The sequence below is a fragment of the Onychostruthus taczanowskii genome, unplaced genomic scaffold (genome assembly GCF_017590055.1).
Source record: "Onychostruthus taczanowskii isolate IOZ18803 unplaced genomic scaffold, ASM1759005v1 scaffold44, whole genome shotgun sequence".
NCBI lineage: Eukaryota > Metazoa > Chordata > Aves > Passeriformes > Passeridae > Onychostruthus > Onychostruthus taczanowskii.
This window is the reverse complement of record NW_024501903.1, coordinates 2,379,114-2,393,674: the sequence shown is the minus strand read 5'-3', so window position 1 is coordinate 2,393,674 and position 14,561 is coordinate 2,379,114. Positions and strand designations below refer to the sequence as shown.

Genomic DNA, 14,561 nt, shown 5'->3' with positions numbered 1-14,561 from the left:
ATTTCTAATATGGAATATTCTCACTGGTACAAGTTTTTTGTATTCCTTGAACCTTGATTCCTGAACTGAGATTAGCATTGATTCATTAAGGTCTAATTGTCCTGCTGCAGTGCTATTCCTACTTGTTTCTGACACCAAACACTGCCACCTCCAGAGCAACCTTTTGAGGTTATCAAATGAAACAGTTACATTTGAATTCATACAGCCACACAGCACTGAATGGCATTTAATATGTTCTTAGAAAGCAGTCCTGGTGCTTATTAACTCCCAAAAAGCTACTGCCTTCAGTTGCCAGTAAGATAACTATTTTTTCTTTGCCAATAGATAGTTGCCTCTAAATGCCTAGGGAATGATGATGCTTGGTGGCAAGTGCAGGCTATAAAATATTTATCTTTAACACACAATTGTATTACTGCAGCCTCTAATAGGATTTGGTGTCAGGCAAACATCTGCCTTGGCCTCTGGCCCAAAGATAGGGAAACAAGCTATTAAGTTGGATGTTGCATAGTAAATAAATAAGGTGGAAATACTGTTAAAGTAGCTGTACTGCTGACCAGCAAACATGGTGAGTATATAAAAAAGAAGTCTATCAAGAGTCTAGCAATTTGTCTAGCTTCTTAATATGTTTATTGTGTTGCATCTGGATAAAGGTAATTCATGTCAGTAGTTGTGAGCCAAGATGACAGATCTTTATACAGTTCACCACAGTCAAATTGGCTTTCATGGTGCTTTTTGTCAGAAGCAAAGTGGTCCCCTGAGCAGACCATTAGCCTGGGAGCTTTGTCGCTGTCACATGAGTCAATTTATAATATGAAGCAAATGCTGTGTTGTATTTGTCCATGCTTCAGATTAACAACCTAAAAAATGGGAATGGTAACAATTAGCAGTTTCATATTGAACTCGATAATACCCTTAAATAAAAGATAGCGTAGTGTGAAGTCTTATTGTGGGTACGGGCTGGATCATGCCAGTTTATGGCTTCTCTCAGGGTAAAGGGTGATTACAGTGGGAAAACTAGCAATGGGACAAAGGTTTCAGCCAATTTTCCCTCAAAATGTGCCAGCTGTGAGTGTACTTGTACTGGAAAACATCTCCTGAAAGAAATGGTAAAAGTAGCAGATCAATGTTATTTTATGCAATATGTTGAATTATAGCTGCTGAGGATACTTAGAGAATTTTTTTTGTTTCTTTCATGCTTTGATAATTAAAGCTCCTGAGCAGAAAGGACCTTAAAGAATATTTCAAAAGAAGAGTTTTTGCTTGTGAAGAAGTCTAGGCTTTCGCACTTAATGGATGTTTTCCATTTGTTATTTTTGTGAATCCAGAAAGTGTTTTGTACATCCTCCTTTTCCTGGCTGAGGTAGGCTGTCCCAGGATAGGGAGTACCTGCTCTGTCAGACAGGGCATTTCCATACCATTCTCCAAAATGACAGTGTGGATCGGAAGACCAAGTGTCTCATTATGTCATTTAGACTTTCTGTCAGAGAATTATGATGATATTTATAATGGAGAACTGTGAAGATGCTCAGAGGGCTTGAGCACCTCTCCTGTGGAGACAGGCTAAGGGAGTTGGGGCAGCTCAGCCTGGAGAAGGGAAGGTACCAAGGAGACCTTAAAGCTCTTCCAATACATAAAGGGGCTACAAAAGAGCTGGAGAGTGACTTTTCACAAGGGCATGGAGTGATAGGACAAGGGGGAATGGCTTTAAACTGACAAGTAGGCAGGTTTAGGTTAGATATTAGGAAGAAATTCCTCACTGTGTGATGGGGCACTGGCACAGGCTTCCCAGAGAAACTGTGGGTGATGCATCCCTGGAGGTGTTCAAGGCAGGTTTAGATGGGCTGTGGAGCAACTTAGTCTAGTGGAAGTTGTCTCTGTTCATGGCAGGGGGATTGGAATTGGGTAGTTTTTAAGGTCCCTTCCAATCAAAACCATCCAGTGATTCTGTGATTCCATGAAATTACTTACTTTTTCAGTTGCTAATTAGATTGTGAAACTGGCAGAACACTTAATTCCATAGGCAAGCTTCTTCATTCCCTCTTAGAAACCCCACCACCTCAAGTTTTGCCCATGTGCCCCTGGTGTGAGTTATTTGCTTTTGAAAGTTTCACTCCTGCTGCCATTGGTGGTTGAAAGGTGGCATGGAAACTGTGTTTTCAGTGTTCTCTTTTCATTCAACAGCAAAACCTGATGAAGGCATCATGCATCATCCATTGGCTGGCCCTCCAGTTATTAATCTCCGCCCTTACCGGCTGGTGTCAGTCAGATCTCTTCAGGGGTTTGGAAACCAAGAAAAAACTGTGGGAATCAGACTGGAAACAGAGAACATATGTACCTCTTTCTAAAATAGAATTGTTCATGGTCTCACAGTGAACTTTAACAATTAAGTAAAACAAAACAAAAACATTGTCATAATTCTCTAAAGGAGTTCCCATGGTACTATTCATAAAACACCATATGGAATTTTGTATATATTGGAAAATACTTGTCTAATTATGTGAACAGCTTACAGATTAAGCTGTATAGTGGAGACTAGAAGCCAGCCATAACTGCAGTGGCCTGCTTTTGCTTATTGACTGATGGTGTGTCACCTCTGTAGCAATGTTAACTGTGAACATACTCAAAAGAAAGACAGCTGCTTTGGGCCACTGACTTAGGGACTCCCTTAATGTTAAAGTTGTGTCCCTTCCATCCCATATGATAATAATTTGGCTGAGCTCTAGCTTCTGAAAATGTCTGCTTGATTATTTTTTCTTTCCAGAGTTCTCCCATCACAACTCCCTAATTTTTGATGCCAAGTCACCCGCCTTCTCCTGTTTAGCTTGAAATGTAGGTGTTAGAGCACTGTGTGAAAATGTGTGTGCACTTACACATGCCAGTAGAGCCAGAGAATTTTCTGAGGTGCCCAACTGGCAATCTGTAACCACTGAAAAGAAATTCAGTCCTAGGATGAAAACAGAGATTTTTATGAGAAGCCTTGGGTGAGTATAACTTGCTAATGCCTGCAATCTTCAAAGTAAAAAGAGATTCCAGGTTGTGTTTCTGCCTAAGAATATAAATAGGAGCATGCTCAGTGTTGCACACACAGCTTGCAGACTTGCTCCTCACAAGCCTTAGTCTCTGCCTTGTTTGTGCTCATTAGCTCTGGAGTTTTCGAGGAAAAAACAGTGTGTTCATTTAACACTTCCTTTATGGAAATACTTTGGATTTGTTTGGGAGTAGCTTTGAGACAAAGATGCACTACATGAAACTTCATCGCTTTTCAGAATTGATTCTCAGTAGTGAAGAACTTTTGGGAGTGTGTGAAGACCTTAATTGCCCTGAATCACCAGGAAAGTTTGCATCCTTAACTGCTAAAAAACAGCAAGTGGCACAAGTCACGGGGGGGTAGAGTTTCTTTTCACTTCATCTCATCTCCATCAGGCAGGTTATTCCAGGGCAAACAGTGGTAGTGTAAAATGAGAATACATTAAATATGTTACTTTTGGCTATATTAGAAAACCAAGGGACATCAGAGAAAGCAGTGAAATGGGATGAAAGGATTTTTTAAGGGCCTACTCTATTATTAATAGTAGAGGATATTCAGGCCACAAGTAAGAGTTACTGAGGTGCTTCAGTGAGGAAGGTAAAATGGGTTTCATCTACTTGTTTTTTAACTTCTTCTGAATTCCTTTAGCCACTCTATGGCATGAGGCAGTTTAGCTACACTTGCAAAAAAGTGTCCTGGAAACCAAAGATTGAGGAGATAGTGGTAGATGAAGTGATATATGTGCATATCACTGCAGCTTTACAATGAGAAATGCCAGATCTGCATATGAACCAGAAAATAGATGTGAATATTTTTTTAATGTGTTGGTGTCAGTCATTGTCAGCAGGGATCTGACCAGTTATAGGTGTCTCTGCTGAACTAGTCAGAAGAGGAAAGGATGCACCACCAGAGTAAAGGTTCTTACATGGATTCACCCAGAAATTTTGGTAAGGTTGGTTACTTAAGCATAGGTCTGCCCGTTTCTGTGGTTACTCTGAACTTATGAATCCCTTTATACATAGTCATTGTAGTGAACAAAGTCATTCAGTGTAATCTGCAGTGGACACCAAATGGTGCACAGCGTCTTGCCTGTCTTGTCCTAGGCATCACAGACACGCCAGCTGAACCCATTGTAACTGCAAAATATTGTTTCCAGTAAGAGAGATTGCCATTTAGCTGAGGTGTGCATTGTCACACTTTGGAACAGTTGCCATGCTGATGTTATATTGATGTAATGCTACTTTTTAGATACTTTTTAGATACTTTCTAGATGCTTGTGGGTCTTTTTACTGTTTTGTTTAAATATTGTATTACAAAAATATACCAAGAAAGCTATATGGATATTTATTCCTTTCAAGATCTCAGTTTAGTCCATTAAAGCAAAAACTTGGGAAAAAACTTCTTAAAATAGTTTTTAATGTTCTAAAGGTGTTGTTAACGCTGGGAGTCTGTCCCACATCATGCCCTGAGGTACCCCCTTGACTTCAGAGGTCACACATGTTACATCCATGCAGTGTTGCTCCACCTCGCGGCCCCTGACCCAGTGTGGCAGTGGGGTGGTGAGGTGTCACGGGACAACTGCGCTGATGCTGAACAGCACAGCCCTTCTCTTCCCAGTTTTCAGGCAACAGGGAAAAAATACTCTAGGGGTTTTTTCTGCTGAATTCTTTTTTTTTTTTTTTTGCCACCTTTTGAGCTTAACCACCTTATTGGAGGGTCTGACAATTGCCAGAACCAGTGTAAGAAGAGGGAGCTTAGAGCTGTTCTTAGGATGAGAAGATTAGAGGAAAAGGACTGACCCTTTCAGCAACAGGAGCAGTTAAATCTCCTTGCCCATCTCATTATCTTGTTTCACAGAACTCACACTCTCTATGTTCTTCATGTGTGTAAGTATGTACATAAATAATTTCCTAAATCTCTGGGTATATTTCTTGAAGAAAACAAAAATAAAAGTATCGTAAAAAGAGCATAGAGGGAAAAAAGGTCATAAAGTGAATTAATTTTTGTTTTCAGCAGTGACATTAACCCATGTCAAAGTTCTGAAGATTGTATACACATGGGCTAATATTAACTTTTCATTTACAGGATAGATTTGTGTTTATACATGCTGTGAAGTGAGAGATGATATTCCTAAATATCACTATAAATGCACAAGGCCTCGGTCATTACTACTTTATTCTAGGAAGCATGGCTGCTCTTTGATTGGAATAAAGATGGCAGCTCAACCCTAAAGGGTTGACTGCATTTTGTGACTGTATTTCCACACACCATCAAGTGAATACCTGCTTAACTACTGAGTGTTAGAAAACTGAGAGCACTTCCTTGTACCTTTCTTGCTGCATGGAGTGTCTGCTTACGAGATGTCTGAAGCCAGGACTTAAAACATAAATGCTTTAAACTGGTTTTATTATTTAAATTTGCTGTTGTCCTTTGTGAATTATTGAATTATACTACAGCCTTTAAAATGTCCTTCAGAAACTTCTGCTCTTTAGCAAACACCCATCCAGAAACTGGCTTCCTTTCATTTCTGATTAGAAACTAATCTGCCCATATCTGCTGTTGCTGGTTCTCTTCACTTTCACTGATTGGGAGTTTACAAATAACTTTGCTCCCACAAGGTCTCATGAAGTACATCTGTGCAAATGCAATCATCATTCACAGGGCTGAGATTTTCACCCCACTCCATGTGTACCACCAGTGCCCCTGCTCTATAACCAAATCCAGTTTTCCTCTGATAGGCATCTCCCTCAGAGAAAATGTGAAATAGCACTGTAGAATGAACCATGGTATTTATTACAATGTCTTTCAAAGCCCTGCTTGCATTTACTCAGTCTTCACTCAGTTTAGTGTAAGAAAATAAGATTATTTTCATTCTCTTTGATGTGTTTACCAGCTTGTGTTGTTCTTTTATGAAAGATATGTTTTAGTCCCAATATTCTGAACTCTCTTTGAAAGAGAAGTGCTAGATAACATTTTGCTTACCTGGTAACTTCCCCTGAAAAATGAATAGGTGGTATTTTTGCCAAAGTCAGGGAATTTAAGATGGTAACTAGAAACAGAAGAAAATGTGAAATAGACCCATTTCTGTTCCACCAAATAGAATATTAGCCCCAGTACTTTGAGCTGTTAAAGATACAAATTATATAATTTATAATGTATTATAGTCAATATAATATTGCAGAGCAAATAAGAAGAAATTTGGTTAGAGGTATTTTGTGAACAAGCACATAGGATGGACCAAACGTCTGTGTTCAGTAAGTTCATACGGGAGCATATCTATCATCACTCAGCTCTTTTTGGCACAAATAAATGCCTCAAGGTCACTTAATCAAGTCAACAAAACTGGACCAAAAGTGTATGTTCTGCCATGAGAATGGTGTGTATTCCATCCGTGCAATAAATTCAAAGAGGAAAAATGGTCATAAAAATATACAGGAAGAAAAGACATTTGGAAGTTTTCAGGTACTGAGAGAATGCCAAACCTGGTGGCTGCTGGGCAGCTCATATTTAATCACAGGATTCACAGTTGAGTTACATCCATTGATGTAAATGGATGAGCAGGGTTTAGTGCAGCTCACACTAATGCTTTCACTCCAAGTGCAGAAATTGCTTTGAAGTTTCAACTGTCCTGCCCATCCAGAGCCCTCCTAAATTCAGAGGTGTTTTCTCGCCTGAAGAAGTGTCTGAATTCTCTTTTTTTTTTCCAGAATCAGTGGATAACTGTCCCAGTAATTGCTATGGGAATGGAGACTGCGTGTCTGGGACTTGCCATTGCTTCCTTGGCTTTCTGGGCCCTGACTGTGGCAGAGGTAGGAATGTATGCATGATTAACTGTTACCCTCTCCCATTCAGTTAACATTTTTCTTCTGGAAATTATATTCATGATGGTGCCTTTTGCAAAGTACTCTTCACCCAGTGTGGGGATGCTGCAGTAGAGTGGAAACAAGTTGATCTGTGAATTTTGTTTGCCACAAATTTGCTAGAATTTCAGTGAGCAGCTGAGGGACCCGTGGGTGTTTACGCTGGAGAAAAGAAGGATCAGGGGACACCTTACTGGTCTCTACAACTACCTGAAGGGAGGGTGTAGCCGGGTGGGGATCGGCATCTTCTCCCAAGTAAGCGATAGGACAAGAGGAAACATCCTCCAGTTGTGCCAGGGGAGGTTTAGATAGGCTATTGGGAAGAATTTCTTCAGCAAAGGATTCGGGCTGCTCAGGGAAGTGGTGGAATCACCATCTCTGGGAATTTAGGTGTGGCATTTAGGCACATGGTTTAGTGGTGGGCTGGCAGTGCTGGGCTAAGAGCCAGACTCAATCTCAGAGGGCATTTCCAAACTTAATGACGCTGTGATTCTTTACTAATCACGACTGCTGTGCCCTTAGCAACAGCACAAACTCTTGGGCTGCTTGTGGACAGGCAAATGTCATGTTGGAAATTTTTCTCTCTGGAACTGACTTTAGAAAACAGGACTTATAAGTGTGGCATTATGGTTTGTTTAGCAGAGCACTTTTATCATGGTGTGGCATGACACTGTAATGATTCTTTTAAGATACTGATTACACAAAAAGTACCTGGCAAGTCTGTCTGAGCCTGGAATAGGGCAGCGTTAGCATAAGGCTAGGAGTGGGATAATGGCAGGAAAAACTCGTTACTCTGGCCAAAAGTAAAAACACTGGGAGGACTGGGAAAGAGACTTACCCTAGTAAACAGTATAATATATATTTATGCTCAAGTGATAAGTATTTTTAATAAATGGTTTTGGAAGGGTTTTCTTTGGCCTGAATTTTTTAGGTTATTTAAACATTTAAAAAACAAACTGAAATACTTTTAGTAAGAACACATTTCAAACCAAGATATGAAAACCTTGCATGTGGGAAATGACAGGATGACTGTGCATCAACCTTTTCAAGGCCTTTTTTGGCTCAAACAGTCCAACAAACTAAGTACAGATTTATAAATGTGGGGAGGGAGGTAGCATAAAACGTTAGTGCCCACCCAAGGAGCTGCGGTAAAGGCTGCAGGTCAGGCCCTTACCCCAGCTCATCGCTGCTTTGGAAAGCAGGCTGGCGCCTTCCCAAAAGAGAGCTAAACTCTGTCCAACCCCAGCCCTCTCTCCCTCCAGCTGAGCTGGGTCACATCCCAGCAGCGAGGCAGGAGACACAGATAAGGAGCCGCGCAGCCCCAGGGCAGGCGGGAGCTCCCTGCCAAGGCAGCGGGGCGGGCTGAACCCGGCGGGGTTTCAGAGTTCACAGCCCAGTAAGATGGATGTGGCAAGCCGTGTCCCTGAGAGCTGTTGTGTCAAACTTCTTGCTGACTCAGGTTACACTTGGTTTGCATTTCCTTACACTTGGTTTGCATTTCCAAGCTCCTTTTCAAATCCCTAGAGCTGGAGACAAAAAGTTTTTTCCATGTCCCATAGCATATTCCAGCTCACACCTCCTAACTTTCAGTGGGGGCAGAAGTTCAGAGCTTATTTCCCCCAAGGCTCCCTGTAGAGTCTGTGGAGAAGAACTTTCTTCACTGTGAGTCAGAGTACTTAAACTCTTGTTCTGAATCCACTTTCAGAGGAACTCAGCTCGCCTCCCTGGACTTTCTCAGCCTTTTCAATGGAGTGATGTGAGTCTCCCATTTCACCAGAGCACATGCTCTAGCTGCTATAAACACCTTTTATTAAACTCTGTCTTTTCATTCAGAATCATCTGGGTTCAGATCACAGGTTGCACTCTGCCTTCAGGTAGACAGAAAAATACCTGGAATGCCGAATTTATGTTTGTATATGCATATCCACTCACCAGGCATGTTAAATAGATTGTGTTGCCATGAGAATGAGATCCAAGGATTCCAGCATTGACTTCCTATTGGTTTTCAGGGGCATCCAAGACTCTTCCTTTGACCTATAAATCCCTCAAAAGGCAGCATGTGTAAAGCTGTCATGGTATCCATTTGCAGCCCTTCACGATCCCTGTATGGAGCAGTAATCCTTAAATAAGCAGGTTCCTGCTCACATGAAGAATTCCATGGATTTCCTGGGTGTTCCTTTATTTCAGTTCAGCCTTATAATTCACCATCCAAATGAATGGCAAACTCTGGAGCAGAAAGCCTTTCTCTTTTTAGTAATGGTTAATTACTAACATATTATTCACCAATTATTTTAAACAAAATAAATGAGAGCAAGTCACCAGAGGTGTATTCCATAGGCTTTTTGAAGGTTTTCTTGGACATGGGAGGTGCCCTTTTCAAGTTCTGTATAAAGTAAACAAACAAACAAATGATCTTACTCACTGGTGCTCAACTTTGCAAGAAACAGAGTATGCATTTGGGTTGCTGCTATCATTACCACACTAGAGAATTACTGTAATTTTGCCATCACAGACATTGTTAGAATCTGAATGATCAAATAATAATTATATATCTTTATATATGGAAAAGAATTGCTCAAGTAACAGGAGAAAAAAATCAGAAACCTCTTTTGTCTTTATTCATTATTGCGTGCTACAGGGGTGGCCTTGTTCTCACCATTGCCTTGACATTTCTAGCAGTGCTTTCCAGGTGATGCTGAAGGTGTTCTCCACAGAAGGCTCTGTGGAGTGTCAGTCTCACTGCAGATGGCCAGTAATTTATCTGATCTTTTACTGAGTGATCAGCTGTCTTGTCAGTAAACATGTAAGTGTTTCTCAGCAACCTCTCCCTGGTTAAAGGCAGTTATTCTTTCTTCTTGTTGAAAAGAACTGCAGACTATCCCCTGTTAGTGCCTTGAAAGAACAATGTCCATTACTGTGCATTGAAATTTGAGATGGGAGGGGCAGAAAATTCCATCATTTAGCTGAAAAGTGAAATTACAGAGTGAGTGTGCTGTGAACCATGCACACAATACAGTGTGTCTTAAACAATTTAAGTGTCATATTGTATAGGTAGATACCATCTTGCAAATTATGCACTTGAAATGCACCATGGCATCATGTTTCCTTTAAAGTGAACTTTAAAGTGTTTCCTTTAGAGTGCTCCTTAGTAATAACAGTTGCCAAATTCCTTTCTTTCCTAAACCTCTTTTATCTTGGTCAGGCAAATACAGTTCACTGCATATCAATCTGGTTTAACAGTCAGAGTTGGCAATGCTTTGTATTTTATTGAGGCTGCTGTAGTTCTGGAACACTCAAACTGACTTGACTATAAGGATGTGTGGAAACAACTCATGATGCACTTTATGAGATTACAGTCTGAAAATATGGAAGAGAAGGAGGGGAAAGCTTTCCTTAACCATGTAATACCCCTTCCCACACATAATCAAAGTCAGGAACAAAGCAAAAGAGGATTCATCACATGCCTAATCCAGTTGGATTAAGCAGCAGAATGGAATATTCTTTTCACATTTGTCCTGCATGAAATTGTTTATAAATTGCCTTTCCAAGGGGCAGATGAGAAGGCCAGCTGCTCTTACCTAAGGCTGATGTGCAACAGTGAACAAGAGCACCCTGTGTTGAATATATGTCCTTGCAGCGGAGTTTCAGCAAAATAAAATGAATGAGAACAGGACTTCAGCAAGAAGTTTCAAGGCAGAGTGAACAGGAAAAGGCTGTTGTTTCTGAGGGACTGAAATCAGCATCTTCCTTGGCAAAATCAGAACAGAGGACAAAAAGAGCATAATGTGGCTGGTGTGGAGAATGGAATAAGGAGAAGGCATCATCTGAAAGGAGCTGGAGAAAGCTTGGAGAGCAGTGATTGCAAAAAAAAAAAAATGATTGGTCGCAGAGGCTGAGGTCTGGTCCTTGATGCCCTCTGCTTCCTTGGGCAACCTGTTCTGTATTTCATCCCATCCAACTCTGCCTAGCAGTTTCCATATTTAGCTCCGAAAATGCTTAATCCTGGGATCCATCATGCCACAGCTTGAGCTTGTCATCTTCCTCTTTCCCCTTTATCACAGGGAAGAAATCCTGTATCTGGGTGGCCTTGAGAGTCACCTGACTTTGCTGGAAACAAGGACAATTAAAAATCCTTTATAAGACCTTTATAAATTATACACATTTCAGAGGATAGATTGACACAGCTTTTATTATAGGGAGCTTGGAAACAGTAGAGGCCAGTTCTGCCTTGTGGCTGGTGATGAATTGAGTCCAGCAGAGGTGATAACCAAAAATTGGGGCTGGGCATTCGGTTAGAATCATAGAATTTTTAAGGTTGGAAAAGACCTTTAAAACTCTTTTCATCAAGTTCAGCTATTAACCCAGCACTGCCAAGTTCACCAGTAAGCCAAATCCCCATATGCCACATCAACACATCTTTTAAATCCTGTCAGGGATGGTGACTGAGTCACTTCCCTGTGCAGCCTGCACCAGTGCTTGACAACCCTTTCAGGGAAGAAAGTTGATAGTTGATAGTGTGACATGAGCTAAACCAGGGAAATAGTCTCAGTGTGGCATTCTGGGCTCTGAGCAAAGCAACTGAAACCCATAAAGCTGAAAGTTAACTCAGAAAAAAAACAGGAGGATGATTTGTGTGCCACTGAGGTCCACAGCAGAGGTAGTGTCCAGGAAAGTCCGGCAGCAGGTCAGGGATAATGATAAGCAATCTAAGGTTAGTAATGCTCCGGAAAGAAGACATCAGTACATTGTGAAATCAGAATACAAGAAAACTGTGAGTTTAGTTAGTAAAAAAAGGTATCAGAGAAACAAAGCAAGAAGATAGTCTAACTTAAGAGCACTGTTTGTTTGTTTGTTTTAAACACTCAAAGGAGAATACAGTTAACGGCTGGGCATCATCCATATAAAAGATTTGTTCTGGCAAAACAAACAGCAACATACCCTGGTGAAGACCGTGTATGAAGAATGTAAATTACATGCTGGACTCCTGTGCTTCTTTTTGAAATGATTTTCCATTTGTTTTAATGTGATTTTTGTTGTCTGTCCATAGCATCCTGCCCAGTGCTGTGCAGCGGAAATGGGCAGTACATGAAAGGAAGGTGCTTGTGCCACAGTGGCTGGAAGGGAGCAGAGTGTGATGTCCCAACCAACCAGTGCATTGATGTCTCCTGCAATAACCATGGCACGTGCATCATGGGCACCTGTATCTGCAACCCAGGATACAAAGGCGAGAGCTGTGAAGAAGGTATTTGCAAGATGCATTCAATTAGCCTTTTGCTTTGATTGTTGTTCTGTAATTATGTGGATGGAGGCAATTCAGAATCAGACTGGCACTTAAACAGAACAATAATAGCCACCTTAGAGATACAATAGATGGATACAACATAAAAATGATATGTTGTCATAACTCCTCGTTAGCTATCATACTTTTTCAATAATTGGATGAAAAGCCATCAAATGCTTCAGATAGAAGAATCTAGTTGAAAGACCAGAACATCTAATCATATGTTCAAATGTTCTTATTAAAGCATCATTTCCATTTACACATCTAAACGTATAATTACTTTTACAGTGCTTTCTTCTCTGCTGTGCTATGCCAAGCAATTTCAGTTGCTAACATACACAAAATGGTGGTGTATGAGAGAAAGTCCTTGGTCTTTGTCAGCTTTAAAAGCTTAGAAATGCTCAGGACTTGAATTAAATTCTGCTTCAAAGTCAGATATTATTTTAATGGCTCTTCCATAGCTTTTTTCACACATTAGCCCCCCAAACATTTCTCATTTACATTTAGATTTACAGCTGCTTGTAGTACTTATCTTTAATCTTCTTGTGTAGGAAGTCACCTGCCAACATAAACCTTTATCTTCCTGAGTGTGACTGCTTCTTACTGCTAATGAAAAAGTGGACGGTTTTGCAAGTGTATAAATCATTTAGAGAGTATAAATATATATCCAAAAGTGCATTATATAAAGAATAATGTTCAAAACTTTGGAAAACTATTCTCAGAATTCTTTGCTGGTGACCTGATAAATAATTATTCTTAAATTGTGCTTCTGTAAGTACATATATAAGGCCTCCTCGCTGTTTGATGGATTAAAGACATCATTTGATACATTTAAGAATGACAACGGCTTGAATTAATTTATGGTTGTCTTCATGTATGCAGGATAAAGATTTATCTGAAATAGCTTTATTTTATAGGCAATGAAAATAGGCTGAATTGGATTCAGACATTCAAATGGCATCTAATCTAGCAATTCTTTTGATGTGTATAATGCATTGGAGTGGGACATCTCTGATGTAGCATGGCTTCAGTGTTAGAGATGAAGATAGTATCAGCTCTTGCAACAATAAGCCATCTCTTGTGAAAGCCTCATTTTGGCTTAAAGCACAAGTCAGTGAAGGTGTGAGCATGCAAAACCCAAAGATTGTGACTACTCAAGTATCTTTAAAGCATCTCTATAGACCTCCTATTTACTAGATCATATCTTTACTGGATAAACAGAAATGAAAAGATCCTGATTTTGCCTCCAGCCAGAAGTGTTTAATGTGTGTAAATCAGAGCGAGATTTGCCCTTTTTCTAACAGGAACCTTTATTCCCCTGGTCACGTTTAAAGCAGAAAAGCCAGGCACTGCTCAGTTATTTTATGCTATCACTGTAGCAGGGGACAGTGTCAGTCCCACTAGGTCAAAACTTGAAAAAGGAGGAAGAACAAAGAGAACATGTTTTTTCTTATGGGCTGTTTAGTATTTTTCCAAGCATGCATGTTTTTGATACTCAAGGCATAATTTGTGTTACATTGTGAGAGGGGGAAGCAGCTCAGAAATATGCCATGTGGGAAATCTTGAGAACCTATATATACATACTTAGATTTAGTAAAAAAGTTGATTTATACTATTTTTTAAATTGCTTTTACTCTTTAATTTCTCTTCTAAGAAGGGCCATCTGGTATTGATTACTTTTTATTATTTCTCAGTTCTCATAGCTTCACTGCTTGGTCCATGTTTGTAATGGGTTTTCATTCCAGGATTTCTTCTGTCTTTTCTTTTTCCCCCACAGAAGTTCAGCAATGTTTATAAAACATCAGCCAACAATCCTACGCAAGATTTTCTTTTCTCTTTCCTTAGTTTATTGGCCCATATTTTATAAGGCATGGCCTAAGCCAGCGAGACATTGCAGGGAGGGGAGCACACAGTTTAAGAAGTGAAATATGAGAAGTTACTCTTTGAGCACCGAATAAGCCTATTAACTTGTGTGACCAATGAAGCATGAGGCATATTCGGGAAAAGTGTAGAAGAGGCACTAACCTTGCTTGCTACATGATTTATCTCCCTGGCAAAGATTCTGCACAAGGCTTAACTATAAACAGGGCATTTTCCAACCAAGAATTTGGCCACTGGGGACATTTTCCTACCAACATCACAGACATATATTTTTTTTTTCTTTTCCAGGTATACTAGATCTTGTCAGCTCTGCCCTCATGCCCAGCTCCTCATCTCTGCTTCTCCCAGAGCTGAGCAGCTAAATTTGTCAAGCAGAACTCCCTAAAAATATACCATTGTACTCCAAATCCACTAAGCAATTGATTAAGAAGAAAGCAGAAGCCTGTAATCCTGTCCCAGGGCCCTTCCAATGGTGCAGAAAGCCTAAAGAGATAGATCCAGTGAGGCTGAG

General features: G+C 40.3%; 1 protein-coding gene across 1 annotated transcript in view; it reads left to right on the top strand.

Annotated features, from left to right (window-relative positions):
• Positions 1–14,561, top strand: part of TENM4 (teneurin transmembrane protein 4) — a 591,112-nt gene that overhangs the window by 437,098 nt on the left and 139,453 nt on the right. The window contains exons 12-13 of the mRNA XM_041414180.1: positions 6,736–6,837; positions 11,936–12,130. Of these exons, the coding sequence (XP_041270114.1) occupies positions 6,736–6,837; positions 11,936–12,130 (297 nt within the window). The remainder of the gene's footprint in view (positions 1–6,735; positions 6,838–11,935; positions 12,131–14,561) is intronic.